The following is a 22,825-nucleotide window of genomic DNA, read 5'->3' as shown; positions in this document are numbered from 1 at the left end:
AAATTATGGCATGAAAAAGTGACCAAGCCCCCTAAAAGAGACTCCTGGTACAATCCCTGTGCAGGGAATTTAAAATCATATCAGAAACGCGTCATCTGAAGGGCTGAGTAAAAGATAAATAATTCATGAATTCAATTTGAGCTGATTGTACATTACTAAACCAACAGCCAACGGTCAAAGGTCCTCGGTTAGTGAACCCTCATACCATGCATCAAACTCATCGATGGTGCGAATGTGAGAATCAAGACAGCGAACACATAAATTTTCTTTCATTCGACCCCATAACCAACCTTAATCGGAATGATAATGTCAGACCCTTGAGTGGCCAATTTCGTTGCCTTATTTTCGAAAGATACTTAAAATCGATTGCTCTTTTCCATCGGGTTGTGGTGCGGCTAAAATTACTTTATTTATTTACAATAAATCTACACTAATAAACGGTTATAGCACGACAAGGGACAATTAACGCCTCGGCGGTTTGAGTATTCGATTTGTTTTATCGTCGCCCGGTGCCACATCGTGGGGGCAGTAAGATGAGGATACTTTTATGCAACTGGAAGAAGAAAGAAGTGTAGAATATTAGTGGAACACGTTCGTTCACCCACCCGATGATCCTCGCAATCGAAGTCACTTGAAGAAAGTGACCGCCATTGGTGGGGTTGCATAACAGTGCGGTGGTCCTGAACCGGTTGTGGGATTTGGGGCAGTTTTACCGGGGATCTTTGGGTTGCTGAAGACGATGGGGTTGATGCTGGCGGTGGGGTTGTGAAACACCCTTTAGAGGATGATGGCGCTAAGATTAATGGCCGCTTTGCACGAATGCAACTGGTTGTGCATTCCACAGCGGATGAGGCGGTTGGGACTTCTTGCCACTGTGGATATTGTACTGCAACGAGCTCCCTAAAAATATAAATTCATTGTTAGGTTTAGTGTTTGAATCAAGTTACATATTTTGGACTCACCTGGAGCGGTAGTTTTGATGACGGTTCTAAAACCACTGTTGCCTTCCACTTCGTAGTGAACAGTACGAACATATCCTCCGGGTTCAAGGACACCGTATCCTCCATGAACATAATCTCCGCGACGATTTTCCCAATGATCCAGTGAAACACCCGTTTGTGGATGATCGATGTAGTACCGGAAGGCGTAATCAATCTGCAATGGGATAGGTTAGATTAGATACATTCCGATATCGTGATTTTGACCAGGTTCAAACGTAAAGCAGACCGTAAGTATAATGCTCTACCCCAGTATCGCTTTTTAATTGAATGTTAATAACTGCTCCCAACAAACCAACCCTCCGTAATAGATAGTTAGATGTTCAGCATACCACAAATAGATTGCCTTCAAGTATCCGCACAAATAAGACGCGAAATAGCGAAAAGCACAGCAGACGTTTTGCAACCATGAGAGATTATATTCGTTCAGATATACTGGTAGATACACGAAAGAGGCAGAGCCTGAAATGAATTATGTCGCATTATCGAGTTAATTGAGAGTAATTCAAATGCCAACCGTTTAGATCAAATTCTTACCACTAATGGGTGAACACCGATGGGAGGTCAGTGACGATACTTGTGACTTATTTTGGTTTTTTAAATAGAAGGTAACGGAAAACGGGGTAACTTAGATAGTTACCCCGAAGAAAACTTGAATATTTATGCATGCTGTTTCAAAGAATTATATTTTTAAAACAAGTACTGGCATCCTAACTATCGACTGCAGTTGATAGATTTCCAAAAGAATTATTCTGAATGGATATATAATTTCTCATATATTCGAATGTCGGTTTTCTGTTCTAGGGTAACTTTGATAATGAAGTATAGCACTACCAAAATTGATTGAAATACGGGGCCCAGATAGCCGTAGCGGTAAACGCGCAGCTATTCAGCAAGACCAAGCTGAGGGTCGTGGGTTCGAATCCCACCGGTCGAGGATCTTTTCGGGTTGGAAATTTTCTCGACTTCCCAGGGCATTGAGTATCTTCGTACCTGCCACACGATATACGCATGCAAAAATGGTCATTGGCATAGAAAGCTCTCAGATAATAACTGTGGAAGTGCGCATAAGAACACTAAGCTGAGAAGCAGGCTCTGTCCCAGTGGGGACGTTACGCCAGAAAGAAGAAGAAGACGGAACATTTATAGGGCGTTGCATACCTCTAAGCGTTTAACGCGGAAATTTCTGACTTTGATAACAAAAATGGCCTCATATTGCAAAAATGGTTTTCGCTAAGATATTTGAGACCAAATTCATGTTCTACTACAATTAGGCTGTCAAGGGTAAGAGACGATCTAATTATGACTTCATCAAATAGTGATCGTAGAACAGATTGTTTGTGAGCGTTTCAAAAATGCTAAAATCTTATAAATTTTCAATATTTGCATATAAATCCTCAAATGTACTTGATTCTAACGAAAATAGCTTTGACGAGAAATTTAATTCTAATACTCTTTACTTTTGCATTCGTGTTGCTTAACTGATTAACAGAAACTTTATAATTGTGGGTTTCGCACTATCAAAGTTACCCGCATTATCAAAGTTACCCCGTTTTACGGTACCGATACAGATAAAAATATTAAAATTTCTATGTAGCATAAACAGCAGAGTATAGTAAAAGTAAATCAAATTCATTTGATGTTACAGTATCACGTTTAATTTTTAACTAAAGATGCTTGAATGTTACATGATCGTGTAAATTTAAAGTGCATTCGATTGAAAACTAAACAATTTGGCGTTGACATTTCAGTTTATTCTTATGCCCAAATAATGTGCATGAAAATAAACTGAAATTTACAACATCTATTTAGCTCTCAGTGAATAACTGTGGAAGTGCTCATAAGAACACTAAGCTGAGAAGCAGGCTCTGTCCCAGTGGGGACGTAACGCCAGAAAGAAGAAGAAGAAGATTTAGCTGTGTAGTACTTCAAAATGTTAAATGTTCAATTTTTCATTTCCTTCAGAATGCATTTCATACAGTAATATAAACGTATTCACAGTCACACAGTAGTTATGACTGAAGGTCACTTTCTAGAGAAAGTATGATAAAAATCAATGTTACACTGTAGAATACCAAAATGCCACCTTGAAACAAAATGTAATTGTTTCAAGAATTTGTTAGAAAACTTTGGGGCTCTAACTCCAAACGTTAAGGATATAACAAACAAACTTTTGTATGGTGAGTTGGGGTTGAATTCTGATAAAATCGAGATTATCTCTCACTTATCGCTCTCTGTAACAGTCACGATCCGCAACACATCATTAGAGTCTGATTATTGACTACTGTTACAGCTCTGAACAAGCTCTAAACCTGGGGGCAATATTGCTTTAGGATGTTCAAGGATTGTTTATCGTGCCAGGAAAACCAAACAATGGTAGGGGGAGATCCCCCAGTGCCGGACAGCACCCAATACCGGACAAAGTTGAAACATTGAGAAATCATGGTCCAATCAAGATGGTGTATTAGTAGAAAAGAAAGCTATTATGTAGACTAATGTTTGCGTAGAATAACACATCCTTGAAATATGCATCCCTTTTTAAAAAAGTAGAAAAGTTTGAAAATCTTTAAAAAATTGACGTATCTTCTTAATTTTGAGCCTATTTAGTAATTATTTTGAATATGAAAAAAATACTTTGGATCCCGCAAGCATGATCGGACATAATCCTAATTTGATAGTATGAATGTATTTTGTACCATAATTGAAGTAAATATGGACAAATTACAATTTAGGTTAAGCACCTCCTGTCCCTCAGTTTCGGACAGCTTGATTTGTTATATAATATCTTGGTATTTATTGCATCAGTGTCTCAAAATACTTCCATTTTTCATGGGTTCCGTCGACCATGGTATCAAACATGCAATAAAATTAAGAAGAATGAACATTCATAACAACTTCGTAAAATGTGCTATTTTTCATCATATATGAAAGAGGTTTTTGATAGGCATCTTGCAAACTAAGAAAAACTCAAATTATTTTTGTAAATATTGCAATTGCATTGAATTGGTAATTATAAACTATTTCTTTAGTGTACACATTCAATGATGTTCAAATTTACAGAATTCGAGGCATTTCCAGATCGTGTCCGGTATTGGGTGCCACCTTTCAAGATCGATCAATTTGGTACTAAAATACATCATCAAAACACAATGTCAAAATTCATATTTATATTTTCAAATTTATTTTTGTACACTATAAAAATGATAATATTTATCATAAATGGGTAACACGAGCCCATAAAATCAATATTTTTCGAATTATGAATTTAGTGGCTTAAGTGTCCGGTACTGGGGGATCTCCCCCTAAATAAGCGAGAAAAATTGGTTTTATCATCGCTCTCCTTCGCTGCTGCTATTTATCAGACTTGTTACGACTTGTGAAACATTTCCGATCATGAACCGATGCAGATGCGATATTTTTCTTCGCTTGCTTTGATCATGCTTCGAAATCAATTGAGAACGACTTCTGCAATGCATGATGGAGAGAGCTCTAAGAAATGACGTTCAAAGGTTGCCCGTTGAGATTTTTTGAAAAAAGTTCGAGATTCGTGAGTAATATCAAATATGTATGTCTAGTTCAGCAAAATTCTAAACTATCAGGTAAAAATCATTCACTGACTGTTTTACTCGAATATTTTGCGCACTGATTTTTTGAATATGTGAAAAGTGAGCTTTTTTCAGAACATTTTCATTTTACAAGTGGGAATCTAATTTAACGAGTAATGTTTAATTCTTTGGTTACGTCGCCTGCTCTGCGGATTGCGTTTGTAGTGTCTGATCTTTTGATTGTATCACTTGCTCTTGCTAGGGTAAGTAATGAACACTTGTTCGCTGTACAATGCGTTTATCGAACGCATTATTCAAAGTTTTTGTTCATGCAAAAGTTTGTTAATATTTTTATATCTACCGTTTGGAGGTTGAGCCCGCAAAATTTCTGACAAACTGAAATTTCTGAACGCCCTTATAGCCACAAATCGATTAGTTTTCATTAAATTCCTTCACAATTATGTGCTGACATTCTAATAAGTTGCTGAGATAATAATAAAACAAAAATTGATTTTTAACCGTATTTTTGGTGTCCCAGAACTGATCTGGTCTCTCTCCATAATATGTAGGTGGTGATTTCAAGAACCGAAATTAAAATCATGGTGAATACACGTACAGGTATTTGCCACCGTAGTTTTGAATACAAGAACAAAGATCTTTCTAATTTCCTTTCTATACCTACTTCGCAATTCGATTAAACGGAATAATTGAAATGAAACTTGCGATAAAGTTACACGGCTTCTCAGTGAGAATCGTACTCACGACTGCCTGTTCATTCGATAGGGTGCGTTACCTCTAAACCAAGATTATTGATTTGAAATTAGGTTGACTTCTGTGACCATCGGTCCTCTCGTGGTGTAGGGGTAACGCGTCCTATCTAGTCCTTTGATTCCAATTTCGAAGTACAGTCGCCTCTCCATATCTCGATATCGAAGGGACCATAGAACGAGACAAACAACAATTTTTCATGAATACTAGAATGAAAAACATTATGTTATCAAGAAAATGAGAAACAATCAGACGTAATTGCACGTTCTTATTTGTTTTGAACCCCAAAAATTGGGTGTTGGTCCTATCGACGTACAGAGAGAAAATTGCTAACGAAAAATTAACAGGAACACATCGAGATACGAAGATACCGAGAAAACGAGGATATCGAGATGTGGAGAGAGAAATTGTATGAAGAATAAAGGGAACGAACAAATCATCAACATAGAGAGATATCGAGATATAAAACATCGAGATGCGGAGAGTCGACTGTATATGTAATACATAGTATTACGGTAGTTGTTTGAAAACATAGTTCCTGAGCAGTTTTTATATTGTTCCTATTGAAAATGGACAAAAAGCTTTAGTAAAACAGATTGACTGTAATTAAAAGCCTTTCGAATTATTAACAAAACATTTAGTTCTATGAAAATAATGCAAAATTTTAAAATCATGTACGATGCAGTATTGACAAACATCCCTAAACTTCTAGTTCTAGACAAGGATTTGAATGTAGTAGAGACCTGAAAGTTTGTAAGGATTCTTAAGATATATCCCCAAATCAGATTTCATCATCAATACTCGTACCAATTTGCTCATTCGGTTGAAATAATTGAATTTCTGATAGATATCGGTAAATTCCCTAAAAAATTGCATACATTTGGGCACTTTCTGCGTTATTCTTAAATTTTAATTATTAATTATTTCTGTAAATATTGTATTGTTAAGAATTTAGCAAACATATTCGAATTCAGGTAGCTCAAATTTATTATGTAGAATTGTTTAGAAATCTAACAATGATCGCATTGACAAGTGACCAATTTCACCCCGAAATGAGAGTCCCCGATTATTTTTAAAGATATTTCTTAGCACTAAAATGACATTTGTTAGAAAATTTGGGTACATGAGCCCATGAGGTTCACCTTTGTACTTGTTTTCCAGCATTCAGTTGTTTGGCATTGTCAACATTATAGAAAACATGCAAGAGAAAACGTGAAAAATTATCAATTTCACCCGAAATTACGGTACGTTTTCACTATGAATTATTACCGTTACAATTACCGTTATTACCGTTAACTGAAAATTATAAAAAGAAAAAACTAGCCAAAGCAAAAAATCAGGTTTGTAGATGACAGAACTGATAATATGTAGGAGCCCTTGATCAAATAGATCATGAAGGTAACCTTGAAACCAATTTCATTGTTACAATAAACTGTGGACTCCAACCACTCGGCTAAGGAAGGCCCCCAAACTTTACTTTACATAAATTTCAATTCGTCAGCCATCCTGAAAAATCCTTATAATTGTTTTCTCGCACGGATAAGAAAAATCAAATAAAGGGACATAGCTTACTTTTTTGAAAGTGTGTACTACAAGCTGTTGGTCGGTGCAAAATAATCCATATTTAGGCCTTTTTTCAATTTTTCAATAAAACATTTGTGGTGGTTTTCCGTTGCTACCAGGTTCATACTGCCTTTCACATTTCAAGGTTGCATAGATGAAGAAACCAAAAAAGGATGAATTAATATTAACTTTATTATACAGAATGCGAAATTGATCCTCTTTATAAATTGTTTCGGACAAAACGACAACAACAAGTGAAACAACAGCCCTGAAGCTGAAGGTCTGCCTCTTACTGCGACACCCATCGTATTCCACTTTCAAATACTGGGTTCGTCGTACATTGGGGCATCGAACAGGAACAGGATTTAGCTGCATGATTTTGGCAAAAGCAAAAATTGAGGATGATGAAATTCATTGCATAGATTGCAATAGGCAATTAAATTGTATTTGTTTTTTTAAGCTCACAAGGTTGATCGGTTAACTTTGCAATTCCTTGGAAGTTATTGGGGACTTCGTTACCGAATGTCATTAACCTAAATATACTTTTGAGTTTAAGAAATAGTGTTTTAACCAGGGATGACCATTTTTGAATTTGTACGTTGTATGGCAAGCCCAAAGGTATTCTACGCTCTGGGTGATCGTGAAAATAGCCAACCAAAAAGATACTCGACTGGTGGCATCGTACATGTTTAGCAAAGGCAACCTTGTGGTTTTATCGGATTAAAATAAGTGTTGTGTTGGCATATAATAGTGTTTTGGGCTGAATATTCATTAGCTTTGTTTATTAACTCGTCCATTTAATCCTAATATTCTTCAAGCAATGCTAAATTTATACAATTAAAATAATCTAGCGGTCAAACAGCAGAAAAATAGTGACTTTAGTGAACAAACAGTGACATAAAAGTGACTTCAAAACTATAATTAATAGTCATTAAAATGACTATAAATGGAAATACGTTCTATGTGGATATTAATCAACCTACATATTGGGTAAATTGAGGGTATAGATAAATGCGGTAATTTTAAATTTTTCTTAACAGTCATCTATCCAGGATAAGATTCGATTGCCATAAACGGTCAAAAAGATGGCATATTGGAGATTCCAGTTCTCATGTTTTACGAAACAAATATTCGCTTAGTATAGATTACTATTTTAATATTATAATTTCATTTGGAAGAAAACACGAACACATGAACTTCAAAAACAGACTCGTTAATTTTTAGCAAAATTCCTGTTCATGTGGAAATTACTGGTTTAAATTTATCAAAGATTTTGAAGTAAAGGTACAAAACAAATAACTTGAAGCATTTTTAATAAATCTTTGTAATGAATCAACGTTTAATTTTAGATTGTGAACAACATTGAGGAGATTTTCTTTAAAAGATCGTACTGCTTTCTGAATCTTACGTTAAAAATTGAAACAGAATCCAAGGTTTCAAAATTTTCTGTGCCTTGGAAATATTTTTAAATAGCGTTTGAAACACTAGACAGTTTCTATCGTTTCCCACAAAAATTGTAAGACAAAACGATTAGCCGTTTCATACGGTAACTTACGACGTTTATGTACCGTGTACCTTTTAATTCCGCTCCTAAATGCTAATCTTTGACAGATACGCGTATTTCGACTACCATTTGCAGTCTTCTTCAGTGTCAGAATACTCGAAGAAGACTGCAAGTAATAGTCGAAATACGCGTATCTGTCAAAGATAAGCATTTAGGAGCTGAATTAAAAGGTACACGGTACTCCATCTACTTTTAAGTTTCTCTATTGAGATTCTGCTCAGAGAATTCAAATACATTAATAGGAGACGTTTATGTACCAGTGAAAAATGTTTTGTATTGATTAGTGGTTAAGTCTCTTCGACTCTCCATACATCGGAGCGGTTAAAGTAATGGATGGGTTGCGAAAGTTTAAAATATTACACACGCAGTTTTGTAAATCCTGAAATTATACATTCTAAAATTGAAAAATCGAGTTGGTTTTGAGCAGAACGTGTAGAATTTCGTCTGCGAAACACGAAGGATTGAAGCTTGTTTGTGTTTCTGACTTGAAAATGTTTGAATAAGTATTCGAGAATTCAAATATTATTCAAGTAATATGAACAAAGAAGAAACAATATTAAAATACTTAAAGGATGCTGAGATTAATATTTGAGCAATACTTGAGTTTAATAAGCAACAAATGAATTGTAAATTTGAAGCTTCTATTAAAATAAAAAAAAATAAGAGATTTATTATTGTTGTCCAATAATGTTCAATAATGAATGCATAGAAACGTGTTTTATAAAGAATTTCCATTGATTGATGCCACAGCTTATTTGTTGAAATTTCTAATCTAAGTTCTAAAATGATTTCAAGCAAAATTAATAATTGCTTTTTACGTTATTGGCGAATTTCTGATAAACTCTTTGAGTTTTTGGGTTGTCATCCCTAAGCTTTTCTGAATTATCTTCCGGAAGAGTTTTGGTGAGCTACTTTTAAAAAGTAGACTTCTGTAGCCGCAGATTACTGCAGAAAGTTTAATAGTAATTTATTTTGCTAGTCTGCCAGTGCTAGAATTTTCTCAAAAAATTATAGCAGATTTTTTTCACATTTTTCGTTGGAAATGTCTACGAAAAAAACACCTGAATACTTCCAGATAGTTAGCCAGAACTTGATACTTAGATTTTCAAATCATACCATACTTGTCTTTATAATAACATTTTTTTTTTCTAGCTGTTTGAGCTTGAAATTTTATTATCAGCAGATTTTGACGAAAATAGTGACTTTAGTGACAATGTTTCCGAAAAAAGTGACTTTAGTTACTTTTTGTAGAAAAAAGTGACTTTTTAGCGACCATGTTGTAAAAAGTGACCAAGTCACTAAAAAGTGACTTGCTACCATCCGTGTAATCTTGAATTTTTCTTTAATCACCAACAATCTCAACTTTATCAGAAGTCCTTGGCATTAACAAATAACCTTCAATTAATTTAAAACTTTCTTAATGTGTCTACTGTTCGATTTATATTTTCATAACATTTTAAAGGCTTTCAGAAAATATGTTATTGTAAAAATAATTAAGTATAGGCAACCAAAAACTACTGTAGAAAAATGTTCTATTTCCCGCTGCATTTCCCGCATTTAGAGCCTTCAATGACACTCATGATTTTGAAAATTCGTGCACCCAACATAGGCTACTTGATGAGTTTCACGTTTTTGAATTACTGTACTGGGAAGAGCCACGTGATTTTCGCGAAATTCAAGCCTACTATTATTACCATTCCCAGCACTGGTCTTGATAAGTTGAAAGATTTATGGGGCCTTCCTTAGCCGAGTGGTTAGAGTCCGCGGCTACAAAGCAAATCCATGCTGAAGGTGTCTGTGTTCGATACCCGGAATTTATGCCTATCAGATGCATTTGAAGTCACTGTTGGCTTCTTCAGTGAAAGGTTGATTGTAGAAAAATATAAAAGATATGATTTTTTGTATTACACGTTTAATGAACTCAGGCATTTGTAGGTTATAAACATACATTTTTTCGGACATTTTTAAAAAATACGAAAAACTTTCAAAAGTCACAAAAAACTTTCCGTATATGCATTTTATGAGCTATGGTGTAAGCCAAAAAAAAAACATTATGATTTCTGAGCAACGGAAAAATATACAAAATTTTAAAGTGTACCCCGTCTAAAGGCGGAATTGGGTATTAGAGGGGTGAAGTAAAAAAAAAATTGAGCATGTTTGAAAATAAGGATGATTGTTGCTTAACATATTAGTAGAGAGTGATTCATTTCACCAAACCTCTAAAAATATAAGAAAATTGTACTAGTTATGGTTATAGTGGTTCCTTATTATATGTGACGTATCGTAAACTTTAGCAATTTTAATTATTTTGAACGTTTTAAAATCACCATGTATTTGCAATCTTACTACTAATACACGCATAAAAAAATTAGAAAATTCAAATTATCAAGTATGGTAAAATAGCGAACCACCATGGCTATTGCTGGTACATCTACCCTAAGTAATAGAATATTAGAATTTTTCCTAAAATTTGAACATAAGATTGAATAATACCTTTTTTTGCTAGAGTTGATGACGTTACATGCTGAAGCTGCATGGGTATCATAAAATTGAAGGATTCAAACGTTTTTCAATTAAAACTGTCGATCTCATATTCGTACGGTAACAGCTGCTCGAAGTAAGCAGCGTGGCCGACCATTTATTCATTGATTTAATAATATTCTAATTTGATGGCTTGCTCACTTTTGGGCTACAAAAAATCGAAAAAAAAATCGATCAGTCTTAAAATGTACAGCTGTAAATCTGCTTCAGGAAAAAATCTTAAAATATTTTGTGATGCATGATATGCATGAATTACAAATACAGATCGGATTCAATTATCCGGAGTATCTTTTTTTTTCACTCCGGATAATCGAATCACTAAGAAAAAAAAATTAATCTTCGATAAAAGAACTTAAATATTATCTTGTTTTTGTTGCTTTATTTATACGATGCGGTGGCGTAGCCAGAAATCATTTCTAGGAACAGTAGGGGTCTTTACAAGAAAAAAAAATTGGACCAGCATACACAAAAAACACTTTTTCAAACCCCCCCCCCTTTTCTTAAAAACGTTCAAAACTGCAAAACCATTCATATTGTATATTGCAATACCAAATTATCTCAGATTTATGCATAAAAATTGAAAAAAACAAGAACATCAAAAAACAAATTCCGGATAATCGAGTATGAAATTCCGGATAATCGAATCCCGGATAATCAAGTCCCCGGATAATCGAGTTTCCAGATAATCGAGTCCGACCTGTATTAGTGAGATTCACAGAGAATCCTTTTTAGTCAGTATTTCAAGATTATTTTAACTTGCATCAAAACATGTTGCATAAATGCAAAATTATCTAAACCGAAATAGTTCGTTTGAAACAATAATCTGAGAACAGAATCGATGTGAAGTGAAACTTATAAACACATTTTCCAATAAAAACTATTTATACCATAATTCAGAATATACATATGATTTGATAAAATTAACGACCCTTTTGGTCGACCTCAAAACATTCCACCTATCGACATTCTTCTTCTTTTTCTTGGCATTACGTCCTCACTGGGACAAAGCCTGCTTCTCAGCTTAGTGTTCTTTTGAGCACTTCCACAGTTTTTAACTAAGAGCTTTCTTTGCCAAAGTTGCCATTTTCGCATTTGTTTATCGTTTGGCAGGTACGATGATACTCCATGCCCAGGAAAGTCAAGGAAATTTCCATTACCGAAAGGTCCTGGACCGACCGGGAATCGAACCGGGACACCTTTAGCATGGCTTTGCTTTGTAGCCGCAGACTCAAACCACTCGGCTAATGAAGGCCCTCCTATCGACATTATGCTCCCTTTGAATCTACCAATCGTTTACATTCTTACCTGTGAGTTGGTACGGTAATTAGACGTGAACTCGACTAGATGCTCACACAGGATTTCCATCGTCAGTAACACCCCCGCAAGAAATAATCTCAGCATATTCATCTGGAAAGAAAAAAAAAACAAACATATCGATCAATCATTATTCACATTCAAAAACCTGCAATTCGTCTTATACTAATATGTAAATCCACTTCAACGACGGCAGCTACAAACCACGTTCGGTCTGAGGACAAAAAAAACTGGATCAAATGTCAGCATTATTTCAAACGGAAATGCTGCAAAAATATTGAACAGCGGTAACCGAAAGAGATATTGAATGCAACCTTCCGTCAGATCATCGTCGGCAGGTTCACCACATTTCAGGTTCAAGTCTTCGAACACCGTCACATTGACCTTGATATTTGGATATAAGTCTCTTTTTTCCCCGTGACTTCAACTGCCATTAATAATATGTGTTTATCGCACACACGCGCTTCATAAACTTTTTGCCGTTCGGTTGTTTATCCACAGCAGTTCACATTGCTTTGGCTTCAATATTGGTTCGATGAACTTTTCCGATTTTGAATAAGTCATTCTAGCGCGTGTGTCTGCTTTGGAGATTTATTGCTGCTCCCATTGGAATCAACTACTCAGATGCCTTAGCAGCCGTAGTAGACCGCCGGGATTGATCTACGCTGCTTCCCCAGACACTGATCTTAACCGATGGTGACATTTTAAGTTTTGACAAATAGAATTCAATTGATTCTAAAATGAGCTTTCAAACACACACACAATGCGCATCCGATGGGAATTCAAAACAAAATGATGCGATGGTGACGTACTTCCTCGGTATGCAATTGAATAAATTCGTGAGGCAAACAGCTTCTCCGGTGGGTTATATGCTGGGATTTGATGCACAGTCGGTAAAGACGTAGGGTAGAAGTACCAATTATAGTTAAAGTACAAATTATGGCAAAAGTGGGAACAAAAAGAAATTTATTTTTATTTTCTTCTAGAATATAGCGGCTTATATTCACAGTAAAGATAGAATTATTTATTTTCGGTGATAGCTAGGCCTTAAGATTCGTGCATTATAATTCGAAATATAAACGATTTGATATATTGTCACACGATTATGTCACCTGGTTAGCGTTTTGCTAAATGTATGTTCTTGTTAAGGAAGGGTAAATCTCTGACTCCACAATCTCGTTAAAAATGTGTTTTAGAACTGTCTTATAGCGTGGCAAAATGTAAAAAATATGTTTCTCCGGAATGCGCGGTTAATGTTGATAATTACGTCGATGTAAACATGCTCGATGCTTTAGATAAATTTTTCGAACACCAAATCGAAGCAGTCTCTAGCCTAGGTTCTTTGATTCAAGTGAGGTGACTTTAGGGGAATCAAGATTTCCTTCCAAAACGCAAAGGAAAAAGATGGCCGCGTATTGCCGGAAACTCTTAAGGATCGCGCGAACTCAACAAACATGTTGAAAAAAAAAGAATATTTTTTTATTTATGCCGCCAAAATTGAACATTTGTTTATTGTCAACTTGAAATGTCTCTTAAGTGACTATAGGTCATCTGGGAATATCAGAAATAAAATAAATGATTTACTTGAATATTCCTCAGTTAAAATTAGCCATCATGCAAAGAGAAGCCCAATCAGGCATTCGTCGATATTCGTGATAGGCTCAAAAATATTATTTAGTTCATTTTAACACCAGTGATCTAAATCATATGGAAGCTTGAGAAAAAGCACGATTTATGTTCGTTGTCCGTGTGACATGGGAACTATTCCAGAAATCTAGTGGAAATTTCCAAAGCCCCACTCAGTGCCGTCGTTGTCAAAAGTGAGGTCAAAGTACCAAATATATCCGCATGGAGGCTAAATACATGATTTGCGGAGGTTCTTTACACCAAGGCGGTTTTAATTATCTAAGGTGTCCCATTACGCTCACTTTGTGGAGAAAACCAGGCAGGGTAGGTGAGGAAGGGCTGGCCGTTTTGTTTACAAACTTCTGTGACAGATAGTCGAGAGATTGATTCCTGATTGGTTGGAGAAACAGTGTTGTCAAGAATTATTCTACTCTGTTTGCCCCTGCTCCGTGTGTGCTCTACTCCTTTCTTTCTCTTTTTACAATTTTGTCCGCACTATTGGCAGCACGATTGGTCTCAGTTTCAGCATCATCCAGGCCAGGCAGTAATGTTTGTAAACAAAACGGCCAGCATGTTAAAGATGGCCTCCTAGTCGCTTTCGCCAAGTGATTACACCTTACTCTGGCTACAGAGTAAAATGCACACACCTTGCTTTACACGCTAAGGACGTCTGTCCTGTGAAGGAAGATACCAAAAAAAAATGGTTAGGATCTACCATCTTTTGTAGCAAGGCAGTTGCCTACATCACTGGAATAATCTGCGAAGCGATAAGATTGTACAGTTGTTCGCGAACAATCAGTTTCATATATGAAGGGCCAAAAACGGATATGCGGCCCCGCAAACAGAGGCACTTGCACGAAACTCGTGACAAAGGAAAAGAATCTCCTTCCAGAAGAAAGTTTTCTAGAACAACAATAACATCAAGCCCTCGATTAACAAAATAAACCCAATAGATGGGGCGAAGAACCCGCCTTCAATCTGCGAAATGTTAATAACAAGGAGGAGGCATTACCAAGCTCCCTGTCCAAATCGCTTCATTCGGATACCCTTGTGGTTCCTCCCAGTCATAGAAATACAAATAGCGAAAATGCACCAATTTTCGACCTAGCACGAATTTTCGACCCATTCATACAATTCTGGCCTACTTCTTATGAAAATCCGAAAATTGACACAGAATTCTTGTAGGTCGAAAATTGATGCTTTTCCCTACTATAATATAAAATTGACAAATCTCACCAAATTTGCAGCAACCATCGGTGCAACCAATCAACACTCACGATACTTCAATAGATTGGACTGACCGTTACTAGCACCTTACAAGAAACCATCATAAGTAAATATGTTCATCTCGTCTACATGTCCACCTTATTTATTTAATTCGCCAATTTTTCAAATTTGTAAAATAAATCATTACGATGAACTCGTGGTTGGAAAAATCACTCAAAAATGTACGTTGAAATTCATGTGATATGTGAAAAAAAAAATTTGAAAATTTCATGCACATTTATCCATAAATATCTCAGATCTACCCCTACCTTGATGCAAGTATCATGCATTTAATCAGTTTCAGCAAGATTGTCGTGTCTATAGCTTCAGTCTGTTATCATACTTGTTTTAACACTCCAGTAGTCACGCTGTTGTATTTTGACGGATTTCACTCCAACTCGACACGCTATTGGCAGCACCCCTTTAGAATTCAATGAAACTTTCTGGATGTCAAAAGTATGTGAAACTAAGATACTTTGCATATTTTGTATTTTCAAAATCGATCTAGACTAACATTTGAAAAGGGTCAAAGTTTTTTTTTACTTTTTTATAAACCCGTATAACTCGAAAACGGTAAAACCTACAAAAAAGTGATCTATAGGGGACTGTCGTGAAATTTCCTGAAGTTTTAGAAAAAAATATTGAAAAAATAAAAAAAAACATTTTCTACACCGAAAAAACAATGATTCAAAACTTAAGAGTCGATTTAAAAAACGGCCATTTCAGATTTTGATCATCCTTAAGCAAAAAGTTTCGTAATTAAATTTACTAAAAGTTGTCCATACATTGCAAATTGGGCATATTTTAGGGAAAAAAGTTTTTCTTACAACAAATTTTTTAAGTCCAAAATTTTTTTTTTGATTTTTTTTTATTTCGCTTTAAATAGTCTAGTATGCTCATATTTTGAAGTGATAAATGGCAAAAAAGTGCCATTCTGCTTCCAATCCATATATTTTCTTGAAATTACATAAACTGGCAATTTTTTTTTTATTTTTATAATGAGCTGCAGCTCCATCTGACAAAAAATAACTTTGGAGATATTTATTTTTTGTTTAACAAAATTTATCAATTTTGAAATAAATAGCGGAACTGCTACTGTATCATGGGTCAACACTTCTGATATTATAATAAAACTAACGTTTTCCAATTTATTATAACGCCTGCACTTAGGATTGTTCATACCGGCGCAACATCTCGAAATTTTAATGCGCGATGAATCTTGTTGATCCATCTTTAACTTCTTTTCACAAATGACTTAGATAAAATGAAAAGAGTTTTATTGACATCAAGCTTAAATAGTTATATGCATAGGTAGAACGACAATTATAAGTTAAATACCTATCTTTCTATAACTCACGCGGTGATTGTTGAGTAACTCAGGTTGTTAACGGACATTTTAGGTAGATAACAATACAAACATTATTTCTTATTCATCTGGCTTGTAACGCAGGTACGTCATATTTTTTTTCAGTGTAGAAAATGTGTTTTTATTTTTTCAACATTTTTTTTCTAAAACGTCAGGAAATTTCACGACAGTCCCCTATACAACACTTTTTTGTAGGTCTTACCGTTTTCGAGCTATACGGATTTATAAAAAAAAGTAAATAAAAAACATTGGGACTTAAAAATTTCGATGTTAGAAAAACTTCTTTCCCTAAAATATGCCCAATTTGCAATGTATGGACGACTTTTAGTAAATTTAATTACGAAACTTTTTGCTTAAGGATGATCAAAATCTGAAATGGCCGTTTTTTTAAATCGACTTTCAAGTTTTGAATATATTTTTTTTTCAGTGTAGAAAATGTGTTTTTATTTTTTCAATATTTTTCTCTAAAACGTCAGGAAATTTCACGACAGTCCCCCATACAACACTTTTTTGTAGGTCTTACCGTTTTCGAGTTATACGGGTTTATAAAAAAAAGTAAAAAAAAAAAACTTTGACCCTTTCAAAATGTTAGTCTAGATCGATTTTGAAAAAACAAAGTATGTAAAGTATCTTAGTTTCACATAGTCTTCACACCCAGAAAGTTTCATTGAATTCTGAAGGGGTGCTGCCAATCCCTTTGTCGAGTTGGCGTGAAATCCGTCTTTTGTACAACACAGGTGTAAAAACCTCGCTCATCGTACTCAGCGTTAGCGTGGTGCTTTTGGCGGTGGTCAACCGCGCGACGACTGGAAGGTTAACAACAAAAGCAAGCCCACGCAGGGAATGATTTATCCAATTTGTTTTATTTTATCTGGAGGCATGTCGAAGGAAATAGTTTCGTTCAACCATCTTAATTAGCCGAGACAATTTGTGTTATATTATTAAGTGACAATTCAAATTTGAATTCAAATTACTTCAATATCCTAATAATGTCAAATAAAGATGTGGACAATATTTAATAAGGTATAACACCAAAACATTGCATACATAGGGGCCCGGAGAGTCCTGGCGGTAAACGCGCAGCTATTCAGCTAGACCAACATGAGAATCGTGGGTTCGAATCCCACCAGTCCAGGGTTTTTTTTGGTAAAGTAAATTTTCTTGACTTGCCAGAGCATAGAGTATCATCGTGCCTGCCATACGATATACATATGCAAAAATGGTCAATCGGCAGAGAAAGTCCTTAGTTAATAACTGCAAAGTGCTTATAAGAACACTTGTCTGCTTAGAAGCAGGCTTTGTTCCAATTGGGACGTAACGCCTGAAAGAAGATGATGAAGAAGATAGGAGCGAGTTTTACGTTCCTTCTCGGGATGCAATTCATGGCTACTGCGATTGCAATGCACGTATTAGCGTATCACAGGATTATTAATATTTAATTAGAACTGCACTCCGTACACCTTCAAACGCGTTGAAAGTGGTCTATCGCAAGTTTTTGCAAACAAATTTGTACCCTACTTGAAAGCTCTTGTTTTTAGCTTTCAAATGAACTTATTCTCATCGCGGGCTACTAATGCCTTAGGGTACTTTTATAAAAAATAATTTGTTTTTTTGAACAATTTTAACTTAAATTGTACTTTTTATAAATTTAACGAAAATTTTTATTCAACGCAGGTGTACTTTATGTATATACAAACAACTTCTCTGAAGATACTATTGTGATTTTAGCTCTCTTTAAATTCATAAATGGCTTGTGAAAGATGGATCGCATATATCCATTTTCTTGAAAAATCATGTCCACAATACCTGATCTAGTTATCAGTTTGGTGTTCGTAGAATATGCGTAGATATTATTTGAGGTATTTTACCTCTAATGCAGAGCGCATTCATACCTCAAAATCCAATGATTCTGCTTCAAACTTTGTATTTAAGCCACAGAAGTGTTAAGGAAGTCGGAAAAAATATAACTGTTCGGATAAAACAACTTTGATTTTTGAGGTTTTGGCCGCCTTCGGACCATAGTGCACTGGTTTGTATTCAGTGATGATGATTCGGTGCAACACATCTGATATCGGACCTTATGCAAATAACTTTCTGCCAAACGGGGTACAATCAAAATATAAATACGAAGACGGTCATTGATTAGATTTAAGGGAACAAAGTTCATTAGAGGGTCATGAATATTTCATTGGAACGAAAAATCAAATGTATTGGAAGGTAATGAGTTTAATCAAGTTGGCCAACCAACAACTTGCAGATTGCTGTGATGCATGTTAGAGTATGTTGGTAATGTCTCTGAATCTTTCATAGTTCCAGGGTGGCCGTTGCAATTGCCGAGCTAGTAAATATTCCAGGGGACACCTTCTACATAAGTCATGTTAAGTTTGATACCCAAATTTTAATTTTTTTTAATGTTTTTGTTAGTATCATTCCAAACATTACATTCATTTCTTATATCTAGGTGTTCTGTGTTATTAGACAACACTATCATCCTAATTTGTTAAAACAAATTTAAGATTTAATTAACATTTTGTTAACAACATATTACATTTCATTTGCCGTAGCAGTTCAGTTTTTTTACAGGTGAGTTGATTTCACCTGCTTATAAGACCCATATTGATATAATTCTATCCATTTCGTATCGGCCACATCCCTTGGGTCACCAGCGTCACATATAATCTCGCAAATGAATGCTTAGATATCGTCTTAAAAAAACTATGAGTTTCAATATGCATTTACATAATTCAAGGAGAGAAATGATCATATCATTGGAATCGTTTTTAAGGATATGGCCATTTTTTCTTCGTAATTCAACGGACTTTGCTCAGATGTTGGCATCCACCTTTAGTTCTAGCTAATAATAAAAATATCAATCATAGTAAAAATCCACACTTACTCAAATATGAGCGACCAAGAAATGGGGCTTTTGCCATAACTTATGGAAATCCGGAAACGGACGCATCAAATTTCATCAATATTCAAAAAAGTTATGCATGTTTGAAATTTGACAAAATTTTTCAACTTGTTTTCTAACCTCTCTAGCAACTTATCTTGCTTTACTCTGCTTCATACGCAGAAGGTCATGGGTTAGATTCCGTCTCTTTCCTCGTAATTTGTAGTTGTATCTTTCACTTGCTTCTACCTTCCACTCTTAATATATAACAGTTGATCAATCACAGTTCATAGAATTTGCTAAAACCCGAGACGGATAGAACAAAAACCGTTTCCCTACGCTTCCATTCTTCCATCATTATAGCACGCCTTTCCTTACGCCTGATACATAGGCAGTCTGCTGCTAACCAAACAGCCAACCTCTCTGCCATAAAAATTACCGCCCCTCCACCCCTTCCCGCATGAACTGGCGTAGACACAGTGGTTTATACCAAAGCGGGTTCACTTCACTACAGGGCTACAGAGTACAATGCACACTAGAGTGATGCAAGTTTTGAAATTTTGGCTTCCCTATGCTTAAACGATTTTTATTATGGCAAATAGCATCCTCCCAAAGTTTGAAGTGATTCGGAAGAAATTTGACTGTGCACACGACATTTGAAGTTTATATGGAGATTACTATGGAAAACGCTCACCTTTTGTGATCAGCCCTCTATCTCGCCGTCATAATATTTTATGGAAAAGTGAACAATCTATACTCATGTGAAATCCTTGCAGCTACAACTTTGCCGAAGACCACATTTCGTCAGTCATTGGACGTCAGGATAAATTGCTATTCATAATCATAAAGTGAGTTTGCATTTTACATGCTTAACCAACTGCTCGGCAGGCAACAGTGGTGCTCCTGGCGGGTAGAATGGATCAAAGTAATGTAAAGTAATTCTACAGCAAAAAAGCAGTGTTGCTCTGAAAGTAAATGAATGATCCTCTCAGTGTGGTTAAAACTTTGGAATCAAGAATTATAAATTATCCTTACGTCCCAGCAAAATGTGGTCTTCGGCAAAGTTGTAGCTGCGAAGATTTTACTTGGGAAGAGTGTTTTCACTTTTTCATATATTATTATGACGAGCAGATAAAGGACTCAACACAAAAGGTATGTCTTTTCCATAGTAATTTCCATATGAACTTCAAATGGCGTGTGCACAACCAACTTTCTTCAAAATTAATTAAAATTTTGGGAGAATGATTTTCACTACAATTGACATCGTTTAAGAATAGGGGAGCAGAAACTTCAAAATTTGCATCAGTCTAATGCACACACCTTGGTATATATATATTACTATTGCCAAAGGCGGGAAAACCACCCGGTGACCCGTCGGCGTATAGACCAATATGTTTGATCGACACGGCGGGGAAGGTGCTCTAGATGATCATCCTCAACAGACTGTTGAGATACACCGAGGGTGTAAATGGTCTCTCAAGCAACCAGTTCGGCTTCTGGAAAGGGAGGTCCACTGTAGACGCTATTCTGACGGTTAAGAAAACCGCTGAGATAGCACTCCAGCGTAAAAGGAGGGGGATTCGCTACTGCGCAGTAGTGACTCTGGATGTAAGGAATGCATTCAATACCCGAGGAGGAACAAATAACTCGCCAATAACTTATGCATACCATATTGTTTAGTTGTCAATACCTCAATTTGGTATTATAATGGTATTTGAAAAACATGTTTAAAACAATGAAAAATACTTCATTTTGGTATTCAATAGCTATTCAGGGCTGCTGGAGGTATCGAACTATTATTGAAAAAAAAATCACTTTTTTATGAAAATCTATCAAGTATTATTGAGGTATTACAATACCTGATCTCAGTTTGGTGATCGTAGAATATGCTTGAGATATTATTTGAGGTATTTTACCTCTTATGCAGGGCGCATTCATACCTCATTCAGGTTGTAAGTATTGGAAATTATCTGGTATGGAATACCTTAGTTTGGTATTCAGAAGTTATTTTCTTCTGCTAGGGTAGTGCTAGTTGGGAAAGTTCTAATGTTTTTTCTTCATACTTGCATAAATGGAACATTTCTCTTAATATTTCCGCAACTCAACTCTATTTATTTGAAGCTTTCAAAAATCACATTGAGGACATTCAAGCCAAATGTAACATATATATAAAATGTATGTATCCAATCATTAAAAAAAAATCAATATTTTAAATTGACACTTATATTGAGCTGTTCGATAATCCAATCCGCATGGTTATTAAATCAATTAACTCATTACGCGTGGTAAAGATGGACAAATGGATGGATGTAGGTACGATAGGCAAACAGTTTCATCACTAAATAAATCGCACTCGCTTTTTTTTCTATCTTTATTAGCGAGATTTTTAGCCCTGGGCTAGTTCATCTCGGGACCAACTTCCCTTCCCTTCCGAAGGAAGTCATCACTATAACTTTTAACGTCATAAGTGACTATGTCGGGGATGGGATTCGATCCCAGGTCCTCGGCGTGAGAGGCGAGTGGTCTAATCACTACACCAGGTCCGTCCCACTCGCATTTCCCGAGTATGGTAGTTAACATGAGATGGATGGATATGGGTTATGAAAAGGGTCCGCGTGGTCTGTAGGGATTTGAATTCTAAACTTGTAACCAACTCAGTTATTGGGTCACCAAGTAGCTCGGTAGCTTAGTTGGTAAAGCGCTCGTCTAGCATTCAAGATTCCTGGGTTCAAATCCCAGCCGAGCACGTGGATTTTTTTCATAATATCACCCATAATTTGTCCATCTTTACCACGCGTAATGAGTTAATTAATTTAATAACCATGCGGATTGGATTACCGAACAGCTCAATATAAGCGTCAATTTATATTGAAGTGTTACTGCCTCTCTGTAGTAGTCATGTCGTCACTTGAGTGAGAACGACACGTTGATAGCCTTCCCACATCTTTACTCTTCCACAATACAGTTGTTGTGGAAGCGATGTAGGTACGATAGGCAAACAGTTTCAACACTAAATAAATCGCACTCGCTCTTCCCGCGTGTGATAGTTAACATGAGATGGATGGATATGGGTTATGAAAGGTACCCGCGTGGTCTGTAGGGATTTGAATTCTAAACTTGTAACCAACTCAGTTATTGGGTTACCAAGTGGCTCGGTAGCTTAATTGGTAAAGCGCTCGTCTAGCATACAAGAGTCCTGAGTTCAAATCCCAGGCGATCACGTGGATTTTTTTCATAATTTCACCCATAATTTGTCCATCTTTACCACGCGTAATGAGTTAATTCATTTAAATCAATATTTTGTCCTTGAACAAGCCAGCCTTGTAAGCCAGCCATGTTGTATGCTGTACCAAAATGGACAAGCAGTTGTAATACCAGAAA

The 22,825-nt window shown here is 35.8% G+C and overlaps 1 protein-coding gene across 5 annotated transcripts in view; it reads right to left on the bottom strand.

The window, feature by feature from the left end:
* Positions 1-372: 372 nt before the first annotated feature.
* Positions 373-22,825, bottom strand: part of LOC5571347 (cuticle protein 8) — a 54,435-nt gene continuing 31,982 nt past the window's right edge. For 2 of the 5 annotated variants that reach the window (XM_021843271.1, XM_021843270.1), the window contains 3 exons: positions 12,285-12,386; positions 963-1,155; positions 373-900 (listed from right to left, as the gene is read on the bottom strand). In XM_021843271.1, the coding sequence (XP_021698963.1) occupies positions 800-900; positions 963-1,155; positions 12,285-12,386 (396 nt within the window). In that variant the 3' untranslated portion in view covers positions 373-799. Of the gene's footprint in view, positions 901-962; positions 1,156-12,284; positions 12,387-12,459; positions 13,006-22,825 lie in introns of those variants that run through there. The other 3 variants (XR_002500188.1, XR_002500189.1, XM_021843272.1) reach the window with 3 other exon arrangements.

This window comes from Aedes aegypti, chromosome 2, assembly GCF_002204515.2.
Source record: "Aedes aegypti strain LVP_AGWG chromosome 2, AaegL5.0 Primary Assembly, whole genome shotgun sequence".
In the NCBI taxonomy this organism is placed as follows: Eukaryota; Metazoa; Arthropoda; class Insecta; order Diptera; family Culicidae; genus Aedes; species Aedes aegypti.
This window is presented reverse-complemented; position numbering and strand designations above follow the sequence as displayed.